Source organism: Gymnoscopelus microlampas (genome assembly GCF_963454915.1).
Source record: "Gymnoscopelus microlampas genome assembly, chromosome: 12".
Taxonomy (NCBI): Eukaryota; Metazoa; Chordata; class Actinopteri; order Myctophiformes; family Myctophidae; genus Gymnoscopelus; species Gymnoscopelus microlampas.
Genome location: NC_139949.1, coordinates 49,267,828 through 49,293,020, shown reverse-complemented (window position 1 = coordinate 49,293,020; position 25,193 = coordinate 49,267,828). Strand labels below are relative to the sequence as shown.

General features: G+C 40.1%; 1 protein-coding gene across 2 annotated transcripts; it reads left to right on the top strand.

Moving 5' to 3' along the window:
* Nucleotides 1-673: 673 nt before the first annotated feature.
* Nucleotides 674-19,623, top strand: chrdl2 (chordin-like 2). 2 transcript variants are annotated; one of them, XR_014602003.1, is made up of 13 exons: nucleotides 674-811; nucleotides 1,432-1,689; nucleotides 3,730-3,842; nucleotides 4,413-4,506; nucleotides 6,093-6,238; nucleotides 8,579-8,672; nucleotides 10,112-10,173; nucleotides 11,430-11,697; nucleotides 12,183-12,371; nucleotides 14,859-15,080; nucleotides 16,172-16,264; nucleotides 17,250-18,719; nucleotides 18,750-19,623. XR_014602003.1 is itself a non-coding variant. In XM_084074802.1 (12 exons), the coding sequence occupies exons 2-12, from the start codon at nucleotides 1,623-1,625 to the stop codon at nucleotides 17,378-17,380; spliced, it is 1,479 nt and encodes a 492-aa protein (XP_083930928.1). In that variant the 5' UTR covers nucleotides 674-811; nucleotides 1,432-1,622; the 3' UTR covers nucleotides 17,381-19,623. The 2 variants fall into 2 exon arrangements, 1 of the variants encoding a protein (XP_083930928.1); XM_084074802.1 differs by having other exon boundaries at nucleotides 17,250-19,623.
* The last annotated feature ends 5,570 nt before the right edge of the window (nucleotides 19,624-25,193 follow it).

Genomic DNA, 25,193 nt, shown 5'->3' with positions numbered 1-25,193 from the left:
GATGCTATATAGGTGCATTGTTTATCTGGTATCTTTCTTGTATAGTTTCAATGTACTGTACAGTTTATTGTTTTAATAGTATATTGTTTTTTAGACCAAAGCTATGCTATTTGTTTACCTGGCTGTGATCCTATAGATTACTGAGGCACTACACTGTCTCTCTGCATTATGATGTATGTGCTTACCATGCTTATTGTTAAGTCACTCTGGATAAGTCTGCTAAATGCCTAAATAGGCTCTCTATGCACAGCGCCATATCGGAAATAAATTGGGCTTCTTCCTTACTAACTTCACAGGTCTTACCACTTATACTGATTAAGGCTCTGTTCCATGTATTGTAGCAAAGTGGATCTCAAACGCTTTAATGTCAAATGGAAACCCCTCAAGGAATCATAGGGGTCCCTGGACCACACTTTGAGACTCGCTGGTGTAGCAGAGCGTTTCCAGTGAGCCAACATGCATGATATCAGCACCCTGACTCTGTTTGACCTGTCCAGAATGGAACACAACCTTAATTAGTATCATTGGTAACACCTGTGAGTAAAGGAAGAGGCCCAATTTCCTGTGCACAGAGCCTTTTGAACATAACAGACAAGAACATCAACAATAGACACCAGACATAACAAAAAAGCAAACATACACCAGACTATAATGTATAATCAACATGCTTCAGCCTTGATTAATTAATTAGCCTATCATTTACAGGTATTATTAACTAATGCATCCTTTTCCAATGTGTGACCTGATCATCACAATGGCCATCAGAGTCTCTCCAGATTTGTGGATCATTTTGCTTGGTGTGGTGATTAAGGTAAATGGTAGAACTTGCAGATTTTATTATGTACTCTTTCCAGTACAAAGGCTATATGTATTGTACTGTTTTTGTAATGTTTTTTTTTCTTCCTGTACTTTCACTTCTACTCCACTACTCAGAGGCACTATAATGATTTGAAAACTTAAGTTACAAGTTACTAGTAAAAACTAGTAAAACAAAGTTTACAAAACATGCATTAGCCACTTTATCCCTATATACTTTAACTATTTGAAAATAGCTGATTTACAAATCTCACAATGCATTGCAAAGTGGCTTGTTGTGAGCTTGTTGATCTGCTATTTTCAAAAAAGATTTATATACATTTTGTGAAATAGGGCATTCTGCATACTTTTAAGTAGCCTACATTTTGATGCCAGTATACTTTTGTACTTTTACTCAAAGTAACATTTTGAACACAGGCCTCTTTACTTGTAACAGAGTATTTTTATATTGTGGTATTTCTACTTTTTACTTAAAAGTAAAAATATCTGAGTACTTCTTCCAGCACTGCAGATGATGACCAAAAGCAAAGGCAGATGTAGTCACAGATGAGCATTTTTTAGATTTATTTCAGATGCCATTCATTTAAATACTCATCATTGTTTTTTCCTCCTTAGTGATGTAGTGAGGCCGCCTGTTTCCTGTAGGAGGCGTCTTTGGACGAGACAGCAATAAAGTGGCGTTTCTCTTTTTATTATCCTTCACTTTCACACTGTTTGTGTTCAGTTTGGCTGAAAGAAACGAGACCTTTTTATACAGGAGGCTTTTAGGTGCAAAACATCAGCACTGTGTCTCATTGTGGAAGACCATGAATCCCCTGTTTTTATCCACATTCATCCTTTATCTGGCAACCGTGGAGCTCAAACCCCGTAAAGGTAAGAGGAATATGTACAATAATATGATTTATATGCTTATTATCTAGTAATAAGCATAGAACTACTATTATAAGTAAGGCGTTTGGGTTTCAGATAAATAACAGCCTGTGATAGATTGTAGATTAAAGAGGTTTGTGTTTCTCTCACTTTCGGCCCAAAAGAAAAGAGTTTTAAAGTTGCTTTAAAGCAGCTGGTTCCCAAAATCTCGACTCGAGACCCAAAAAAGAAAGGTTTGATGTGTCTCCCCGCCGGGACCCAAACAGTAGTGAAATTAGCCGATCTACAAGCTCACGTGAAGCATTGTGAGCTTGTAGATCTGCTAATTGCACTACTTCTTAAAAGTGTTTATTTGACATTTTATGGTATTTTTTTTTAAAAGTATTTTTCGTTCATGATTTTTTATTTAATATTTTTCTATGAAAAATAAATAGTAGGCTACATTTTTTTGGGTGAATTAAAAAATATGTATTTTTGAAATTATGATAATTAAAAACAAAATGTTAGAAACGAAAAATAAGGGGATATTTACTCGCGACCACATACAAATGGTCCTGCGACCCAAACTTGAGTCCCGCGAGCCGCCGTTTGGGAAACAGTGCTTTAAAGGATGACATTCTATAAGTATTGATGCGTCTCTGCAGCAGCTGTGACTATACAGCATCAGAACCGTTATGTTGAGAACCGTTATGTTCAGGGCCGTTATGTTCATATTCTTGTAGATTTTAAACGGGACAAAGAACAGTGCTATTGTTTTCTTTGGCTCAGGGTGGCATGTGTTGGCTGTGACCAGTGGTGGAAAATGTACTCACATTTTTTTTTACTTAAGTAAAAGTATCAATACTGCAATGTAGAAATACTCTGTTACAAGTAAAAGTCCGGAATTGAACATTTTACTTGAGTAAAGTACACAAGTATTGGTATCAAAATGTACTTAAAGTACCAGAAGTAAAAGTACTCATTGTGCAGAATGTCCCATTACACAAGTTTTCAAAATTTCATAAAAAAAAAGAAAAAGCAGATCTACAAGCTCACAATGCGTTGCGCATTGTGAGCTTGTAGATCTGCTATTTTCAGATGGCCGAAATAAATATAGGGCTGAAGTGGTTAATGCATGTTTTGTAAAAATCCACAAAGTAACTAGTAACTAAAGTTGTCAAATAATTGTAGTTATACAAAAGTATAATATTTGCCTTTGAAATGTAGTGGAGTGGAAGTAAAAGTACTGAAAACTGGACATACTCAAGTAAAGTAAATAAGTAATAAGTAAAATACCTCACAATTGTTCTTATAAGTACAGTACTTGAGTAAATGTACCTAGTTACTTGCCAGTCACCAGTGGGGCATGTGTTGGCTGTGGAGGTTGTCGGGGAGACAGAATCGTTTTAATCATTTCCACATCACTTCATCCAGAAACAACTTTGGCTCTTTTTTTCCTTTCTTTTTTCCTCATGCCATGCTTCGCTGCTCCATCCATCCATATGCCTTATTATTATGTCAGATTATTGCTCATCATCATCACTAGCCCACTTCATTTAGTTTATTTTCAGGGTGGAATGAGTACTCAAACGTTTTACTTAAGTAAAAGTATCAATTATTGCAATGTAGAAGTGCTCTGATACAAGTGAAAGTCTGATGTTCAAAATTTACTTAAGTAAAAGTACAAAAGTATTGGTATCAAAATGTAATTAAAGCACCAAAAGTAAAAGTACAGATATGTTTGAAAATAGCCGATCTACAAGCTCACAACGCGCCGCCATGCGACGCGTTGTGAGCTTGTAGACCTGCTATTTTCAAATAGCCTCGGTATAAAATAGGACATAAGTGGTTAATGTATGTTTTATAATGTAATAATTTATATCTGCAAAGAAACTAGTAACTGAAGTTTTTAAATAATTGTAGTGGAGTAAAAGCACAATATTTGCCTCTGAGATGTAGTGGAGTAGAAGTAAAAGTATAGACAATTGGAAATACTAGTTACTTTACACCACTTCTCATCATCATCGCTAATAGCCCTTCATGTTGTTTATTTTTTCGTTGCAGGGTCGGGGGTTCTCTGCACGTTCAAAGACAAGACCTTCAGCCCAGGAGAGAGCTGGCATCCCTATCTGGAGCCCTTTGGGTTCATGTTCTGTATGCGCTGTGCCTGCACAGAGGTAGGCGCCAAGGATTTATTACAACATGTACTTTGCACTATCAGTGGTGGAAAAAGTAGTCAAATGTTTTACTTAAGTAAATGTATCAATACTGAAAAATAAAAGTCCGGAATTCAAAATTTACTTCAGTAAAAGTACAAAAGTATTGGTATCAAAATGTACTTCCAAAAATAGAAAGTGCTCATTATGCAGAACGTCCCATTTCACACGTTTTCAAATGTATGAAATGTTTAAAAAAATCTTTTGAAAATAGCAGATCTACAAGCTCACAATGCGTCGCATGCGTCACATGGTGTGTCTGTGCGTGCATGCGTGCATCTGCGTGTGTTAACAATGTGGTCATAATATCCCTGGTCTCCCAGACTGGGGGGGGGGGGGGGGTGTGTGTGTGTGTGTGTGTGTGTGTGTGTGTGTGTGTGTGTGTGTGTGTGTGTGTGTGTGTGTGTGTGTGTGTGTGTGTGTGTGTGTGTGTGTGTGTGTGTGTGTGTGTGTGTGTGTGTGTGTGTGTGTGTGTGTGCGCGTGTGCGTGCATGTGTTAACAACGTGGTCATAATACCCCTGCTCCCTCAGACAGGTCATGTGAAATGTAACACCATCAAGTGTCCCACCGTGTCGTGTGAGAACCCGGTCAAGGACCCCCAGCAGTGCTGTCCCCGGTGCACAGGTACTGCAGCCGCCTGTACATGTATTTATTTTTACCGACAGCAGCTGAAGTCCTTGTCATGTCTGTCTGTCTATCATAGTCCCTCCTGGTACACACACAACACCACTGACCACTTTCTGTCTGTCTGTCTGTCTGTCTATCAGTCCCTCCTGGTACACACAACACCACTAACCACTTTCTGTCTGTCTGTCTGTATGTCTATCATAGTCCCTCCTGGTACACACACAACACCACTAACCACTTTCTGTCTGTCTGTCTGTATGTCTATCATAGTCCCTCCTGGTACACACACAACACCACTAACCACTTTCTGTCTGTCTGTCTGTATGTCTATCATAGTCCCTCCTGGTACACACAACACCACTGACCACTTTCTGTCTGTCTGTCTGTCTGTCTGTCTATCAGTCCCTCCTGGTACACACACAACACCACTGACCACTTTCTGTCTGTCTGTCTGTCTGTCTATCAGTCCCTCCTGGTACACACACAACACCACTGACCACTTTCTGTCTGTCTGTCTGTCTGTCTATCAGTCCCTCCTGGTACACACAACACCACTAACCACTTTCTTAACACGCTGAGGAAGGCAAAACGCAGAAACGTATTAATTATTATTTTTTAACTGGCAGTCTTGATTTAGGGGGCAAGATGGTCCGGTTGCCCTCACGCCCCCCTGTGACGCCGGGCCTCCCTCTCTCCCTCTCTCTTTCCCCCCCCGACCCAGTCAAGGCAGATGGCCCACCCTAGAGTCTGGCTCTGCCTCAGGTTTCTTTCAGTTAAGGGGGGGTTTTCTTTTTTCGTTGCCACCGTCGCAAAAAAATGCTTGCGCAGAGTAGGGCGGGGGGGGCTCTTTCGGGTGGAAACCTCATATGTCCAAAACTGTTACTTTTCAGGGTCCAAAATTCAAAAATAGCTAAAGTGATCTACAAGCTCAAAACACGTCGCTTTACGCCACGTTACGAGCTTGTAGATCTGCTACTTTTGATGCTTTTGTGTGACGCTGTAGTATGATCAAGTAGGACAGGGGTCTTCAACAGGGGGTCCGGGACCCCTAGGGGGTCCTCAGAGTTACTACAGGGGGGGCCACCAAACCTTTGTGTGATAGGAACTTCTTTACATTAACCTCTTTATTCTGAGGGGAACGCGCTGCGAGGCGTTGTGAGCTTGTAGATCGGCTATTTTCAGCGAAGAAGTTTTGGGGTAGGGGGGAAAAAAGAGCAGACCAAGTACAAGTATTGATTGGTTTAAGTGGTTAACTGTCTGAAAATACACATACAGTACACGTCTATGAAGCTATCTATGAAAATGTTTGATTATGCAATATGTAGTGGGGGGTCCCTGATTCATCTCTCTCTCAGCTAAGGGGTCCTTGGCCTGAAAACATTGAAGACCCCTGAAGTAGGGTGTTATTTTACGAAAAAACACAAAAAGTTAGAAAACGGAGATAAGAGGTTTCTGCCCGACAACAACGTATAAAGTGTCTCGAGACAACTTGTTGTGATTTTGCACTAGAATAAAATGTAAATGAAATGAAGTCTGATTGGCTGTGAACACATTCAGAGCTGTGGTGACTTTGTGTTGTTCAGATGAACCCAGGATCCCTGCAGGACTCAGAGCCTCGGTGAAGTCCTGCAGACACAACGGAACCGTCTACCAACCGGGGGAGACCTTCACCAAACACAACCTGTTCCCGTCCAGACAGACCAACCAGTGTGTCATATGCACATGCTCTGTAAGTATAGCCTCTTTAGCCAGCCTTTACTCATCTGTGAAGAGAAAAGCCTGGTCACGGCCTAATGCAGAGAGTGTCTATAGGGGCGGGAGTCGGGACTTGGGGCGCACGTATTTCCCCCAGAAACAGATCTTTTTCAACCAATCACAACACTCGTTTCATTCGCGGAGAACGTTAACAGATTTGTAAGCAGAGTGTAGAAAAGAGAGTAACGCCACGCAAAGCGGGCTGCTATACGCTATAGTTCCAAACATTATCACTTATCTCATTGAGATAGACAGAGCACTTCCGCATTCCATTCTTACAATGCAGATATCATAGTGATGGGGGCAGTTATGATCCACACATCTATTCAATTAAAAAAAAATGTTTTCAATTCAAAGGAGCTTTATTGGCATGAAAAAAAACCTTTACATTGCCAAAGCAAGTGTCAAAATATAATAAAAACTGTCAAAAATGGGGAAAGTATATACATTTGGAACGGGTACAACATTGTGTAAACAGAGCTATGTCATTTTGCGTCGTTATATTCATGTTATATATTTACAGGGTATAAAGCTTTTTGAGACACATAGCAGCAATCTTTTGCAGTCACTTTGGGACAAATAGCAGCATTTGTAAACTATTTCAATAGTATACAAAAAAATCCTCAGATTTAAAATGTGTTTAAAGGTAGCATCTCTGTTTATATCGGCAGTATCGGCACAGATAGTGTTTATATGTGCAGTAGTTCTAGAGGTCTACTCAGGACACTCGATGGTTAGTAGTCCTTAGGGTGGTTGTATTCCATTGGCTGAACCTTCTTTTATTGCTACAGTTCACAAATCTTGCTGCCGTGTTCGCACATTGTTGTATTTCTCCCAGCTATTTACTGAGTTGCCATGAATACATTAGCACTCAAAATGTGCTGCTATTTTTGCCCTTCTTTGATGGGTGCTGCTCGGATTTGAACAAACTCTCCATTGCAGTTAGAACTGCAGACTCACTCCCAATCTTCCGCTATAATCTGAAGACTCACCTCTTCAGACTCCACCTCATCCCGTAACACTTGACCTATAGCCTTGACGACCTTGCAGGCTTATGCAATGGTTATGATGTCATTTAGATGGCATGTTATGTAGACAGATGCCAGGTTCATTTGTTGACCTGCTGGCACCCTATACAGGGTCCCCACGGTCATGAAATTCCTGGAAATATTTTGAAATTAAAAAAAAAAAAATCCAGTACTGGAAAAGGTTTGAAATTGATCAAACATCATCAAAGGTCCTGGAATTTATCAAGGGTCCTGGAAAAATATTTGGCTATGCATTGTTTTTGGCTATAGATTTTGTTAAAACAAAATATTTTCATAAACATGAATAATATTACACGAAATATGTAACATAAGTAGTTTTTCGCCGAACGGGCTGTGTGACGGCAGCCTAATGTATGTCTCAAACTTTATTTTTTGCTACACTGCCTATCTTTGGGCATTCTACATAGGAGTAAGAGACACATTATTGCGCCGAATGATTGTTATATAGGCCTGGAAATTGGGCTAAATATTCTGGAAAAGTTTTGGAAAAGTTTTGGAAATTCATTGCTAAAAATGTGTGGGGACCCTGCCTATAGTTTGTATTGTTTCAATGTACAGATTATTATATATATTTTTAATATGAAACTGTTTAGGCTGATGATAGGTTCTTGGTTTACCTATGATCCTAGATCAGTGGTTCTCAAACTTTTTCATGTCAAGGACCCCCAAATTGACACTTATTAGCCCGCGGACCCCCATTTGAAAAGATATGCCAGGGACCCCCATAAGAGAAGATTTTTATGGCTCTAGCAGTGATTCTCAACCATTTTAAGGCCCCCCAGTTTGACATGCATTAGGCTATACGGACCCCCATTTAACAGTATTTCCATCTCTGGGACACCAATCTATATTGTAAAATCAGTGTACAAATGGAACCAAATGGACCCGTTAGGGTCCATTTGGTTCCATTTGTACACTCTCTGAGTTACAGACATATAAGGGTCCATTTGGTTACTATCCATCATTTAGCTGGGTACCTCCCTCAAGGACCCCTGGGGGTCCCCGGACCCCACTTTGAGAACCAATGTCCTAGATGACTATTTCTATGCATTTGATGTATTACCTCGTGTTTACCATACTTACTGTAAATCACTCTGGATTAAGAGTGTCTGCTAAATGCCTAAATTATAAATTGTTCTCTGTCTGTGTAACAATGCATCTGGGATTTGCCACTTTTTTGCCGCTACAAAGTTACCAACCCTCTCTCTCTGTCCGCTCGGCTGCGTGTTTAGCATGTCTCTTTACTTTGATTGATCTTCTTTCAGAATGGAAACATCTTCTGTGCTTTGAAAACCTGCCAGTCGCTCACCTGTTCCTCGCCCGTGTCCGTTCCAGATACCTGCTGCATGGTGTGCAAAGGTTGTCAAACTTTCACGTTGTCTCTCCTCCTTGCCAGTGGTGTAAAGTAACTAAGTACATGTACTCAAGTAGTACTTCCAATATTAATATTTCCAATTTTCAGCACTTTTACTTCTACTCCACTACATCTCAGAGGCAAATATTGTACTTTTTACTCCACTACAATTATTTGAAAACTTTAGTTACTAGTTACTTTGTACATTTTGATTATTATTACAAAACATACCACTGTAGCCCTATTTAAACTTTGGCTTTTTGAAAATAGACAAAAATAGACATACAGTACAAGCCCACAACGCATTGCGATGTGACGTGTTGTGAGCTTGTAGATCTGCTATTTTCAAAAAACTATTCATACATTTTAGACATAATGTATAAAATGTATTAAAAATCTTGTAAAACGGGACATTCTGCATAATGAGTACTTTTACTTTTGGTACTTTAAGTATATTTTGAAACCAATACTTTTGTACTTTTACTCAACACAATTTTCATTACCCAGACTTTTACCTGTAACCGAGTATTTCTACTCTATTGCAGTATTGCTACTTTTACTTAAGTAAAACATTTTAGTACTTTTTTTCCCACCACTGCTCCTTGCCCAGGGGCTGGTTCTACTTGACCTCTGAACCCACTAAATATCTACACAGTACTTTTTACTGTAGTGTGCTGAACCCCATGCTGACCAAGTACTTGGAGAGGCTTAAAGTTTGGCCCCTGAACGCCATTCCTGAGTGTAACTGACTTAATAATGTCATATATTATACTATATTATAGGCCTCCTTCTTGCCAAGGTGTTGTCAGGCAGAGCTGGGCGTTATATCGATATCATATCGTTGTTGTCGGGCAGAAACCTCATATCTCCATATTTTATCTTTTTTCGATACTACAGCGTCACAGCGTCAGTGGTGGAAAAAGTACATATTTTACTTAAGTAAAAGTATCGATACTGCAATTTAGAAATACTCCATTACAAGTAAAAGTCCGGAATTCAAAATGTACTTGAGTGAAATTACAAAAGTATTGATATCAAAATGTACTTAAAGTACCCAAAGTAAAAGTACTAAAATGTTTGAAAATAGCAGATCTACAAGCTCACACCGCGTCGCATCGCGACGCGTTGTGAGCTTGTAGATCGTCTATTTTCAAATAGCCTAGGTATAAAATAGGGCTAAAGTGGTAACCAAGTGTAAAATCAGCCATTACGATGATTATGATATTTAGTCAACTAAAACTAGACTTACAGTAAAACATTTCAGATGACTAAAATATGACAAAAACAAAATGTAATTTGATTCAAAAGACTATGACTAAAAAATGAATAAAAAGTTGCTGTCAAAATCAACCCTGGTGGTCATGCCTTGTTCAACAATCTGATGGTAGCCGTTATGATTCCAACAGTGTTCCATACATCTTATATATTTTTTCCATTTTATTAGATGGAGGCAACAGTGGATCATCATCATCGGAGGATGGGAACCTTCAGTTGAACCGAGGCGTTGTAGGTCCTTCTGAATTTATCCCGTAATAATAGAGGTCTGTTACTCACTTAAAGGTGCTATTATACAGCATTCAGCCACTAGATGTCGCACCGTTCTCCACATCACAACAACACCGCTGTGGCATAAGGTTCCTTATTTCCCCGAGTAACGTTTATGTTTACACCGACGGACCTAACCAATGACAACGAACAAGAACAAGATTTCCCCATCTCCATGGCAACTGCGGAACTCTTAGCACAGCAAACAAATGAACATGTAAGATTACCCATGCAGGCACAAGACGCTGTTGGGTGGAGCATATTTTATATATTTTCTTTGTCTCATCATTTTTGTTGACGGACGCAAAACTGCTTTTATGGTAAAAATGTTATGCTCTCAGAGTTGAATTAAGAAGGGATTTCCCTTGAAGCCCAGTCCACACCAATTGTTTTTGCAACATAACAAGTTGCAAATTGCAACCGGTTGCAGAGGTCTGAATTGAGCCATATTGCAGGTCGTGCAGTTTTTGGGATTCTGTTGCAAGTGGTTGCAGTCGCACATGGATTAAAGTTCTCAGTCGTCACGACTGATTTCAGTAGAAGTCAGCGTGTCTTCTATGGAAGTATGTTGCGCACTGAAAATATGCAATCTACAAGTTTACAACGCGTCGCACTGCAACGTGTTGTAAACTTGTAGATTGCTTATTTTAAGATGGAAGAGTATTTGAAATGGTCAAACTAGCAATAGAATGCATGTTCAATCTTCCAGAAAATCCTAACGATCTAAGATATTTCATAAAAGCGAAGGTTAACCCTCTGGCGTCTGGCATTTTGTTTTAAAATACAAAATCCTTTTTTGTCAGGGCTGCTGTGGCCGACTTTAGCATCAATCTGCACTTTCTTCCAACTGTATGGCATATTATGCTAATTGTGGTCATTTCAAACATTTCAGAAAAACGCCTTGGGGGGAATTTCATGACATTTGGCACAAACGTCAGCTTATACTGTAACCGGTTCAAGGGTCAACTGGTTAGAAGTAGGTGGTCAAAGGTCACTATGATCTCACAAAACATGACGTCCATTAAATTCCTTCAAAGTCTTCTTTCACTACATTATAGGACAGAGACGGATGTGAATGCATACACGACCGCAATGCAGTGTTTCTAGTGTAACTGTCTGGATTCTTTATTGACGTGTATTGGAAATTAATTTCACTTAAACAGTGAAGTGATGAACTGTGTTTTCTTCTGTCTGTGTCTCTCTCTCAACACACAAAGAGACATTCTGTAGATCAGTGCTCTTCAGGAGGAGAGCCACTGAAGAGCCGCCCCGCCCCGGACCCCCACCCCCACCCAAACCACCACCCTCACCCCCACCACCCCCACTACCACCACCACCACCACCACCACCACCACGGCGGCGGCGGCAGCAGCTCGGCCGCGGTGCGGACCACCCCGCTCAGGGGCCTGAGGCTCAATAAACTCAACCTCAAAGGGGCTGCAGAGACCACCGTGAAGATACTGTTACAGAGGAAACACCAGCGAGGTGACGCTTCACTTCTTTTGTTGTTGTTCTGAACTGTCTACTAACCAGGTCTTTTTAAAATGTTGCTGTTATTCTGAATTATTTGCTTTCATTTGTAATATTGTTTTTAACATTGCCTTATTCGAAATAAACTTTTCAATTCATTTCAAAACTAGGGCTGCAACAGTTAATCCAACTAATTGACTTTGTCGGCCCTGGCATCCCTTGGCTGGTGAGGGGAGTGTAGCGCCCAGGATCACTTAGAAAATTGGCATCGGGTGACAAATAAGGATTACAAAATCGCGGGATGAAAAATGTAGAAGAAAAAAATAGAAAAAACTCCCAAAATAATCGATTTAGAAAAATTGCACCAAATACCAGATGTACAGATGTTTTGATAGGCTATTTTCAATCATTTTTGTCCAAATAAATAATATTATAAACAAAGTAAATAATAAAAACATTTTGTGAGACAATATTAAGATGTGTTTTTCCATATCTTATAGCATGTATGTACAATGGGAAGACGTTTTCCCATGGAGACATGTGGCACCCGGTGCTGGGTAAGGTGTTGGAGTGCATCGTGTGCTCCTGTAATGACGGCATACAGGACTGCAAACGCATCGCCTGTCCCAGCCAGTACCCATGCCAACTGCCCGTTAAGTCACCGGGGAAGTGCTGCAAGGTTTGTCCAGGTAACAAACACAAACTGATGTTCTAATAATGTCATTATTAGATTATTATTAGATTTCTTTGCCTTTGGTAGAGATCTTGCCTTTGGTAGAGAGCTTACCTTTGCATCGCACGGTTCTCGTTTCTAATCCCCCAGCACCGGCAATTATTGATTGATTTGATTGAATAGTTTATTAACGGTTTGCAGATTGTACAGAGGTACGGTTTGCAAAGATTGTTAAAAGGAAGCCCTGGGGGCTTGTTTCCATTGTGGTCCTGTGTATTCAATTCATTAGGACATTTAAAGACACAATAATACACTAGTAGCATTGAACGTACATGTACAGTGAACAATTAGGGGGGTGGGAGGGGTGACCTTTTTGGTGTTAAGCTTAGTGGGATTTTGTAGGACAAAATGCAGACAGGTGCTCTTTTATGGCGGTTTTGAAGGAGCGTAAGGAGCCACACTTTTTGATGTTTGTTGGAAGGGCATTCCACATTTTGGTGGCATATCAGTAGAACGAATTTGACCACATGTTTGTAACTAAGCATTATGAGTATCACTTGGGTTGGTGCGCTTGGCTTGGTGTAAATAAAGTGCGATTGATTTATACTTGGTTGTGTGCCGGCACTGAAAATAGCCGATCTTTCAAGGTTCAAGGTTACTTTATTTTGTCTCCCTTGGGAGAAATTTCTCTTGGAGACAAGGACCGCAGCTGCATACATACACAATACAATACATTACAATTACAGTACAAAAACAATAAGACACGTACAACCCTAACAGTCATTTAGGCCTATACATCACCCTCCAGCATAACATATCTATCACCCCAACCGACAAACCTAGCAGTGTTGATTTTGACAGCAAATTTTGATTTAGTTTTAGTCATAGTCTTTTGAATACAATTCTGTTTATTTTTTTCATATTTTAGTCATCTGAAATGTTTTACTTTTAGTCTAGTTTTAGTCGACTAAATTTACAGTTGATTTAGTCGACTAAAATGTATTTTTGGCGGGCCTTGATGGCATCAAAATGATTTTCACTTAGCTCAGCTGTATGCCGAAAATAGCCGATCTACAAGCTCACAACGCGTCGAGCTGCGACGCGTTGTGAGCTTATAGATCAGCTAAGTATTTTCGGTCTGTGACACCCGCGCGTACCCATCATGACTTCTCTCCACTAGTCCCTCCAAAATATTTTAGTCTAGTTGTTATTTGTTGACGAAATTATCAATATATTTAGTCTTAGTTTTAGTCATCATAGCTTAGTTTATATTTCCTTTTTTTTTGTTTTCGTCAGTGGAAAAAGGTTGTCGACAGACATTTTTCGTCATAGTTTTAGTCGACGAAATCGACACTGATACCTAGTGCATCAAGAGCAACACCTTAGAACCACCTCAAACCCTTTGACCTCGCTGTCTGCCCTCCATAAGGAGTCTATTGAAGAAGAACCTATTAAATCTCCACACAGGGACCTTATTATCTCCTATACATGACGGCAGTAACTCTTACTCAGGGTATATAGTACACACAGAAAAATAAAGGTGCCAACGTTGAGCCGAAACTGGTTCTTCAGAGTGATTGCCATAGATAGAAGAACCATTTGTGGTTCCAGAGAGAACCTTTTGGACCATTTATTTGAATGGTTCTATAAAGAACCCAAATCCCTTAAAGGACAATTTTGTTTTTTTACAACCAAGTTTTATATTTTAGCTTGTAATTAAAGTAAATAAATGATGAGTGTTATTTTTTTTTAATTTACTGCTTTCTATAGTTTTAGCAATTTTCGTGATATTTTTTACAGTGGGTGGGGGCATTCTGTCCGGTGGCTAAATATGCCTTTTTTACAAAATAAAAAAGGTCCTGTGGTCTTTGATGGCCAGATCTGAGTTATTGGGGGCTAGAAGAGCTACTGTAAATAATAATAAAGAAAACATCGGGTTATTGTGTAAAAAAAGACATATTTAGCCACCGGACAGAATGCCCACTGTAAAAAAGATCTCGAAAATTGCTAAAACTATAGAAAGCAGTACATTTAAAAATTTTAACACTCATCTTTTATTTACTTTAATTACAATCTAAAACATAAACCTTGGTTGTAAAAAAAACAAAGTTGTCCTTTAAACCGTATAAACTTCATCAACCGGCTGACATGTGTTTGCCGAAAATAGCCGATCTACAAGCTCACAACGCGTCGCGGTGCGACGCGTTGTGAGCTTGTAGATCGGCTATTTTCGATGAATGTCTGCCTATTAAGACATGGTTTAAGAGTTCAAACGCTCCTCAAAGAACTTTGACTAAAAAAGGTTCTCTAGAACTGGACGCGGAACACGACGAACCATTCACTAGATCAAATGGTTCTTTAGTAGTTGATGGTTCTTTGTGCAACCATCTAGCCTATTCAAAGAACCATTTAAGAACCATTATTTTTCTGTGCGTACATGGGTGGTGGATCTTCAAACTCACACACTCACAACGGATGTGATTTTGTGTTTCTTAACGTTCAGCAGAGGTCAAAGCGGCCAGCAGCAGCGGCAGCGGTGGCAACCAGACCGGGTGCTATCCTCCCGGGTATAAAAGCCACCTCCTGGCCGTCTACAAAGTGGAATCGTCTCTGAAGGCACAGACGCACGGGGCGGTGGTGAGGGTCATCGCCGTGGAGAGACAGAGCAACACGGAGCTGGAGGTACAGGTGTGGAAGGCTGTGGAGGGCACCGGAGGAGAGACAGGTGGGTTGTCACGATGAAGAATCAATGTCAAATGTGACATTTATATTTATTAATTGTCTCTGTGGGGGTGTGAAACCTCATATGTCCAAAACTCAGGATTCAAATTCAGATCTACAAGCTCAAAACCTGGAAAACCTGGAAACCTCATATCTTCAAAACTGTTACTTTTCAGGATTCAAATAAAAAAATATCAAAAGTAGCAGATCTACAAGCTCGAAACGCGTCGCTTCGTGCCGCGTTTCGAGCTTGTAGATCTGCTACTTTTGATGCTTTTGTGTGACGCTGTAGTATGATCAAAGTAGGGCGTTAATTTACGAAAAAACACAAAAAGTAAAAATATGGAGATCAGAGGTTTCTGCCCCGACAGCTACGATGTTATTAACACCAGGGTTGGATTTGCTGGGTGGATCATCATGAGCAGAAATTCCATTCCCTCTTCTTTTGATATTCCCCCCCTCTGGTCATTCTTTATTTATCTTTTTAAAACATTTTTATGGCCGGTGGGGATGTGTTTTAGCCGTGCTTCTGGTCAGAGTGAATTTCAGCACTTCAGCAGGAAACCGGGTTCAAATCTGGGGTAGAAGAGGAAAGTTACAAGACCATTAAACCCTGGCGTCACTATTTTGGGCAAAGTTTAGAAATGTGTGAGTGTCTGTCAATTTTTTTTTCATTAATTGATTAATTTAATTAAAAAATAGCCACGCTTGTGAGCTTGTAGATCGGCTACTTTCGCTATTTGTCATACAAAGGAGTATATAGAGGGCTTAAGTAGTTGAGAAAATGTCCGGAACTTTTTTTTTACAAAATAATTGAACCCTGTTTACACCAAATGTGATGTTTTGCAGGGTCTGGCTCGAGAGCTACTGTATAGACGCTCAAAACGTCACCTTTAGTGGTAATGATAGCATAAATATCCATTGGAGCATATGATCCAGTGTGCGGACTCTTTATTTTTCAGTTTTCATGTGTTTCTTCTGTCCAGCACATGGGCTTTTATCGCTCGGGATGTGCGTTCCTTTGTAAACTGTTTTATGACAAAGACCTTCCACCCTGGCCTGAGGGCCTTCATCTGAGCTTTCGTTTGTGTGCAGGCGTTTTACAGTTGATGGAAGCTGGAGACATTCCAAAGAAAGACGTTATGGCCAATCCAGAAAACTATACGTTACTTACAACGGTCGATGAAGGTTTGTTTCTCTTGAAGAATAAGAATAAAGAGTCATATTTTATGCATAACCATTATTTTATACTTTGGCTATTCAAAAATAGCAGATCTACAAGCTCATGGCGTGGCACAGAGTGCCCCACGCTACGAGCTTGTAGATCTGCTATTTTTGAAAAATCTTGAACATTTGTGCAAATCTTTGAATGCATATATTTTTGGAAACAACATTTTTAACTCAAATCTTTGCTTCTGGGGGTCCCTGGAAAAACATGTTTTGATGGGGATCGCCGGCTAATTACATATAATTTTGGGGGGTCCATTTGACAAATGACAAATTATATAAAAAAAATATATTCAAAGATTTTCACAAAACATGTTCAGGATTTTTTTTAAATAGCAGATCTACTAGCTCATTGCGCGGCACTCGGTGCCGCGCTATGAGCTTGTATATCTGCTATTTTTCAATAGCCAAAGAAATCTAAAATGATACAGATGCATTCCCGGATTGAATGGGTTAAAGGTAGGGTAAGTGATATTGTTTTTGGTTAAATGGTTAAAGCTCTATAGTCTGATTGTAATTATTGCCATAGAGTGTTTGATCAATAACAGGGGTCTCACCTTTCCAGGTGGGTCGCCAATTTAAGCCAATACAAAGAGAGTACCCATTTATCAGCTTAAATTGTATAGTGTTCCAGCTCCAATTTTCACTTGTTTATTCTGTATCCTGTGTGAGTTCTCTCTCCTGATTGGATACAATTGGTATCCTGACCTGAAAATGCATTTTCTGTTTAATAAAGAGCTGGAGAGACAGGGAGACTCCTGTTACTGAACAAACACACTATAGCAATGAGTATACTATCAGAATATAGAGCTATTTAACACTTATTTGACAACAAAACAATATCACTTAGCCCTACCTTTAACGAGCCATGTGCCAAATGAATTGAATTTCATTGAGTCTTTCCTGCTCGGTAATAAATGTAAAGTTTTGATTACGTTCTTTGCAGAGACTTGGAGAAAATTCCGTGAGGAGGGCGATAACCTTAGCGAAGTTCAAAGCACAGCGTGCGAAGACGGCATACGAGAGATCCTGAAGTTCTTGAACCCCAAGCAAACAGACGGACTTTGTTCCCCCTAAAAGTCTGCTTCCCCTCCCTTCACAAATCTGTTGTCACTAGAACAATCAGGTACGCCATTGACATACATACATATTTCACAAAGCATAAAGTAGAGAAATATTTTATAGGCAAGAGCTTTTATTTCTCTGGTTGCACTTTGATATTTTTTTTTGTGTCCCACATTTAATTGTGGAATATTGTCACTTATGGAAGGTGGTTAGAAGGTGACAAAATACCCCGCCAGAGTTGATAAGGAAACCCTAATGTGACGTGTGTGAGTCCACCATGTGAGTCTTGTTTATTTTATTTTATTATATTTACTATTGGTAAATGATTAATTTATGGCTGTGCTATTAGTAAACATATAGAGACCAATGCCAAAACCAGTATATGACATTAATTACCACATTGTATCAATTCTCCCATCTCTCAGGAGTGCCATCAAAACATACATTGTCTCCTTTTACATTTGTTCACAAACAAACAAACAAAAAATGTGTGACATTTAAAGCAGCACTATGTAACTTGTATGTTAATACAATATAACTTATACAATTGGGGTGGTTGTATTTTGTCTCCCTGCTCTTCTATTGAGACATTTAGATCGTGTCAAAGGTCATGTCTCACCTAGACACAGGATCTGACATGAATTTTGACCTGATGGTCGAGATTAAATTTATCCCCTGAGCAAGCAGGCAGGCTCTATTAGCTCAATGGTAAACATTTCAGCACATGCGCAGGAAACCGGGTTCACATCCGGGGTAGAAGAGGAAAGTTACCTAGTGTCGCTTTAAGGATTTACTTACTGACTTTATTTGTTTATTTGGTCAGGACAATGCACATGAATGAACACTAAGACATGATGCAATACATACACATGTTTAAGTGCCGGATTTAGCGGATGCTAATTCCCATCCGTAATCCCCCAAAAACATAAACAATGTTACAGTAGTACAACAAAAGCTCAGTCTTTGAGGATGTAATGGACACAAAACACTGTACTGTACCATTACACAATCTATGATGTGTCCAGTACCAGAGAAAAACTCTACTTCAACCCAATGAAATCACAGATTTAGCTCAAAGTTATGTCCATCATACCTGTATCATTGTACAAAATGCAGGTGATTGTTGCTATAACTAGACATTCTGTACAGCCATAAACACCAGCGTTTGAAATTTAAAGGATTTTCTTTTTTTTAAAAGGTACTTATGCAATTATCACCAATACAGTATTTATTGTAAATACAAACAGAAGATTTGTGGCATATTTTAAAGGATTGTGTTATTTCTTTGTATGAATTATGTATATATATATATATCCGTGTGTGTATGATAATGATTGCACTGCACAGTGAAGTAGTGGGTATCATTGTTTGGCACAGTGAGTATTGTACATCAGCGGTGTTGCTGATGGCATCAGAACTTATCTGAATGCTAACGACATTATGGTCGCTGTTGGGCTAGCTAGTCTCGCGAGCCAGGAGCCAGCAGCCAGCATTCAGGAGGTGTAGTTCCAGACTCTATATACTGTAGCATCCGGAGATTGTGGATTAGTTGTCTGGCTAGTGGCTACGCGAGATTAAACAATAACTACATTGGATCCATTGGAACACAGATTCCTTTTTCCATTTCCTGAAAAGTAACTGTCTTGGACAATATGCTAGCCAGCAGGGTGTGATTGTAAGTGTGTGTACTGTTTGGGGATATAAGCAAGTGTTTTTGCTTTTTATTATTTAAATATAAACCACTGTTACAGGATTTGACCGCAATATTTCTATAGGTTTTGCAATATTTGACTATACACCAACTGACAACATGTTTTGTACTCAAGCTATGGCTCACATTCATAACTGCACTTTGTATTTCTGCTCACAATTTCCCCTCCATAAAATGTTATCAGTCTTTGATATAGATCACTTGTTTTTTTGCTTATTGTTTTTTTGCTTATTGTTTTTTTGCTTATTGTTTCTTCACTTGCGGCCTCATTGATATGCCTTGCCTGTACCGAGTGTTAGAAAATAATTTGCTGGTCTGTAACTTTCAGCACAGATCATTCTGAAGGGTGTTTATAACAAGCTGTCAATGTGGATAAGTGTGTTGCGATTTAGTGGCGCATTAAATTCATACCTTGGCCGATTGTCACCGCCGGATTAAGAGGTGATTTTTCAGACCACTGGGATCTTTCTTCGCAACGTTGTAATACTCAGTGGTGGAAAAAGTACTCAAATGTTTTACTTAAATAAACGTATCAATACTGCAATGTAGAAATACTCTGTTACAAGTTAAAGTCCAGAATAATTATGCAGAATGTCCCATTTCACAAGTTTAGAAACGTATACAAATCTTTTGAAAATAGCAGATCTCAGATCTCATGATATATAAAAGCTCAAGGTATAGCTTTTATTTATAGCTGAGTTAGAGTCAATAAGACATCTTTGCTTCTAACCAGTTTTTCCAGACCTTGAGATTTTAAGTTCTCGATGTTACCGTGGTCTGGCCAAGGAGTCCTGCCTATCGCTTTCATCAGGTCGGCTCCTTTTGATTTGGTTTTATTAAAAGACTATTATGATGCTGCAGCAGCTCTGTTAACGGTCTCTCTCTGCATTACTTCATCCACTGGCATACGTACACATAGTGCAGTCAGTTGGCGAGCGATGCAGACAGATGAAGCGATAGCCTATAGTTCCATTTCAATGGAAAACATGGTTGTAACTATAAACTCAGTCATGTGTTTCAGAATAATATGAAAAAAAGAAGGGGTCCAGGTACCACTTTAACGAATGAAGGATACTGAGACTCTTTGACAAAGACATAGGTGTAGAGTGAAAACAGGAGGGGGCTTAGTATAGAGCTCTTAATACCGGGAACGCATCTGTGTCATTTAAAGATTTCTTTGGCTATTCAAAAATAGCAGATATACAAGCTCATAGCGTGTCACTGAATGCCGCGCAATGGGCTTGTAGATCTGCCATTTTTTGACAAATCGTGGAAAATGTGTGCAAATCTTTGAATATATATATATATATGTTTTAAAGCGAACATTTTAAACTACGATCTGTGCTTCTGGGGGTCCCTGGAACAACATGTTTTGAGATGGGGGTCCGCGGCCAAATGCATATCATTTTGGGTGGTCCTTGACATGGAAAAGTTGGAGCACCACTGATATAGCATCATACTGTTAGGATTTAGAAAACATTTTTAGATATGTATTTGGCCCGTGGACCCCCATCTCAAAATGTTTTGTTCCAGGGACCCCCAGAAGCAAAGATTTGAGTTAGAAATGTTCTCTTTATGACATATATATTCAAAGATATATATTCAAGCTCATAGCACGGCACTCGGTGCCGTGCTATGAGCTTGTATATAGATGCCATTTTTTAAAAGCCCAAAGAAATGTTAAAATGACACAGATGTGTTCCCGGTCTTAATAAGTAGCTTAAAAAATAGCTGATTACAAGAAAAAGAAAAGAAAAACATTGTTATCATGGACATAACTACTCAAACTTCTATTATTTGGCCCACCACACGCCCTTTATCCCTTTGTAGTGAACTTGAAACACATTGTATCCTTAAAGCTTAATATAAATATAGGTATGAATGTGTAGACTCTGCTTCATCAGCACTTATATATGATTTATCTTATTCATAACTGTCATGAGTCATACGTTGTAACATTTATGTTTATCTTAACATGTTGGTAAAGAAAAGAAAGAAGAATGCTTGGAATGTGTTTCTTTTCCAGGTCCCATTGCCACAGGTAAACCATTCCAACGTTGAATTAGAGGTGAAACATCAAAACCTTCTGTTAAAGCTGCATATTTTTCGATTTATAAAACATTTGGAATGACTCGACAGCTGATGCAAGACTCTCTGCCACTTTTCAGTAAAATAAATCAAACGTTATTTATATAGCAACAAGTGCTGATCATAAAAAGATGTGAAACTAGAAAAAGTGCTCCTCGGAGCACAGGTCTCCGCCAGGTCAGGTACGTTATTGTGGCCTCCTGGTGGCGCTATAATAGGCCAATGTGAAAAGGGTGCCATTTATTCTCAGGCCTTTCACGGCAATCGGACAGTGCATTCATGATTTGAGGCATTTTGTTCCAAAAATGTGTTTTGCTAAATTACACCTGCTGGTGGCGCTATAACAGGGCAATGTGAAAAGGGTGGCATTTCTTCCTCTGCCTAGTGGGAATGTGCGTGTGAAATGTCACAGAAATCGCATGCTGCGTTCATGATTTGAGGCATTTTGTTCAAAACGGACCAATCCTGCAAACTTTGGAAGCCAACCTTAGCCAATGAGGATGGAATATGGAAAATGGGACAGATCCATGTTGATCACATGACTATAGAGATACTGTGTACCGATTTACATGACGTTTGGAAAAAGATCTGTAGGAGTAATAATAGGCCCTTGTGAAAAATTGTGGGCAGAGGTTCTGAATTGGCATCCAGGGAGTGTGTGTGCACAGTTTCGCAGCGACTGGGCCAACGGTGCTGGAGATTAGCTGGGCACGGACAGACAGGATACGCGGGCGGACGGATGGACGGACGGACGGACGGACGGACGGACGGACAGGGTGCAAAACATACTCTCTCGCCATGCCTTTCGGCCTGGCGGAGACAATAAAAGCAGGGAAAATAATTAATGGCCTGTAATGAGCTGAATCTCTTAAAGGTGTACACTACAGGGCCAAAACAGATTTTTTTAAATAATAAACAAAAGACGATAATACGATACCAACAAAACGTAATAATGAAATAACGTTTTGTCAGTGTTTGGGTCTCGCATCCTTTGTCCTTTCATCTGGGTCTAGATTAGAAAGCGCAAGGGCTATTGTTTCCACAGCGCAGAACAAAGCAGAGGAAAGAGAAAATGAATTATAGCACTTATGTTGAATAGTTGCCTATACTAGGTGTTGCCAAAAGCTGAAGACGCCAACTGGAATGACTGGTTCTGTGTTTTTTTTCTGCCTGCGTATCAGAATGATGTGGAGTCCTACATACAGACTTGATATCCTGAAACATTAAGTCTGTTTATAGCAACCATGATCCGTCCAGAACAAGCCCGTCTGTCTGTTGGCTGTGTCGCTCACCAGTTGTCAACGTTCCCACGGCCATTGTTAATTCACTGTAAAAATAATTAATGCATACATTCGTAAACTCTTCAGAGCTTACGAATGTAAACTAAATGGACCCGCTGCTTATTATCTTATTTCAATGAATAAAATGTTATTTTAACCAATCTGTATGGTAGTGTTAGCCCCATTACGAACCTCTCCCTCCCCTATACAGCTCCGAGATGAGGTTCCACTAGGATGTCTACCGGAATCGGTGGAACACCGGCAAAGGCTCCGTGGATTAGTCCCCAAATTCTACAGATGTTTGAGGATGTAGACATCTTAGTGCAGGGGTCTTCAACAGGGGGTTCGGGACCCCTAGGGGGTCCTCAGAGTTACTACAGGGGGTCCGCCAAATATTTGTGTGATATGATTTTTTTTTTTACCTCAACCACTTGAACCCTAGCATCCCTTTTCCGAGGAGAACTTTAGCCAAAAAATAGCAGATCTACAAGCTCACAACGCCTCGCGCTGCGAGGCGTTGTGAGCTTGTAGATCGGCTATTTTTTGGCAAAGAGGTGTTTGGTGTAGAGGGGAAAAAAGAGCTGACCAAGTAAACAAAAAAAAGTTAAATCTGAAACACAATTTTATACAATATAGAGGGGGTCCCTGCTTCATCCCTCTCTCAGCTAGGGGGTCCTTGGCCTGAAAAGGTTGAAGACCCCTGTCTTAGTGGAACCTCATCTCGGAGCTGTATAGCGGAGTGAGAGGTTCGTCATGGGGTTACGGTAGAGTATGTTCATACATGTACAAAACAACTAGTACATTTGTATGGTAGAGAATGTTAATACAATATAACTACAGTAGTACATGTGCAGTGGTTGGGAGGTGGTCTCCCATACTCATTTCATTTCATTGAGAGACCCTGCTGGTGTCTGGTATTCACCTATTGGTTTGACAGGTAGTACAGTCTGCAGCTCATAAGCCCAACATCTCCCCTGGCCAAGCAGGGACTTCCCTCTCCACAGAGTCTAGTAGAAGTTCCATCTTTAGTATGTATTTATTTTTATTTGGGGGCCTCACGTTCCAACCCCACCGGTGGAACATTAGCAGATAAAATTGCAGATCTACAACCTCACTTTGTGACGCGTTGTTGTGAGCTTGTAGATCGGCTATTTTTGGCAAAGCCATGGAGTACTTCAAAAAATCTTAATAAAAAGATTAGACCCGCACACAACTGCTCACTTTGTTCAGAGATATTTAATAAAAGAGCAACGTTTCGGTCCCTTCGGACCTTTCTCAAGCATATCTCTGAACAAAGTGAGCAGTTGTGTGCGGGTCTAATCTTTTTATTAAGATTTTTTGAAGTACACTTTTTGTGACCAACGCACCAACTAGAGAGGAACCGGGTGTGCGGAAGCCTTCTCCTCAAAAGACATGGAGTAGAAAGAAATCGGCCCAAGTAGGCTACAGAGACAACAGTTATACTAAGTCTACTCTAGAGCATAGGTTCTCAAAGCATAGGTTCTCAGGGGTCCTTTTGGGGGGTTCCAGGGGACCCCAGGAAAATGTCTCAATACAGGGTCACAATCAATCAAAAATAGCAGATCTACAAGCTCACAGCTTGTAGATTTAACATGCGTTCTGCTTTTCCATGCCAGATTTAGGTTCCAATACATCTCTCACTGAAGGGCCTGAGAAAATGTTTTTCAAAGACGTGGCCCTTCTCCCGCACGCCTTCAATCCATGGTACGAAGAAGTTTGAGAACTACTGGTCTAGAGTTTAAGTGGTTAACGCTGAAGGATATTTTACTGGGCAGAGTGTTAAAACGAACCCATAAGGACGCCAGGGGTGAGAGCGTGCGTAGGCAGACTCAGACGCTTGTTATGACTAATATTGCTTTTCTTCTCCGTGAACTCCCAATGTGTGCCGCGCTCCCCTTCCTCTCCTCTCCTCTCCTCTCCTCTCCCCCAATGTGTGCCGAGCTCCCCTTCCTCTCCTCTCCTCTCCTCTCCTCTCCTCTCCTCTCCTCTCCTCTCCTCTCCTCTCTGCGCTCCACAATGACTCATTGTGTTCCTAACATGCGTTCTGCTTCTCCGTGCCAGACTCAGGCTCCAATACATCTCTCACTATGAAGGGCCTGATAAAATATTTTTTCAAAGACGTGGCCCTTCTCTCCCCGCACGCCTTCATTACTCACCGTGAGGCCTTGTACACTACAGCAGTGGTGGAAAAAGTACTCAAATGCTTTACTTAAGTAAAAGTATCGATACTGCAATGTAGAAGTAGGCCTACTCTGTTACAAGTACAAAATTTACTTCAGTAAAAGTACAACCCAAGTATTGGCATCAAAATGTACTTAACGTAGCAAAAGTAAAAGTACAAAAATGTTTGAAAATAGCAGATCTACAAGCTCACAACGCGTCGCATCGCGACGCGTTGTGAGCTTGTAGATCGGCTATTTTCAAATAGCCTAGGTATAAAATAGGGCTAAAGTGGTTAATGTATGTTTATAATGTAACACTTTATACCTGCAAAGTAACTAGTAACAACATTTTTCAAATAATTGTAGTGGAGTAAAAGTACAATATTTGCCAGTAAAGTAAAAGTACCTCAAAATTGTACTTAAGTACGGTACTTGAGTAAATGTACTTAGTTACTTTCCACCACTGCTTTCCACTGCTGCAGATATATAAGACGAAGGCCCTCCCCGCGCGCCTTCATTACTCACACCGTGAGGGCTGTCATGCGTTTGTATGGGCCGGCGTG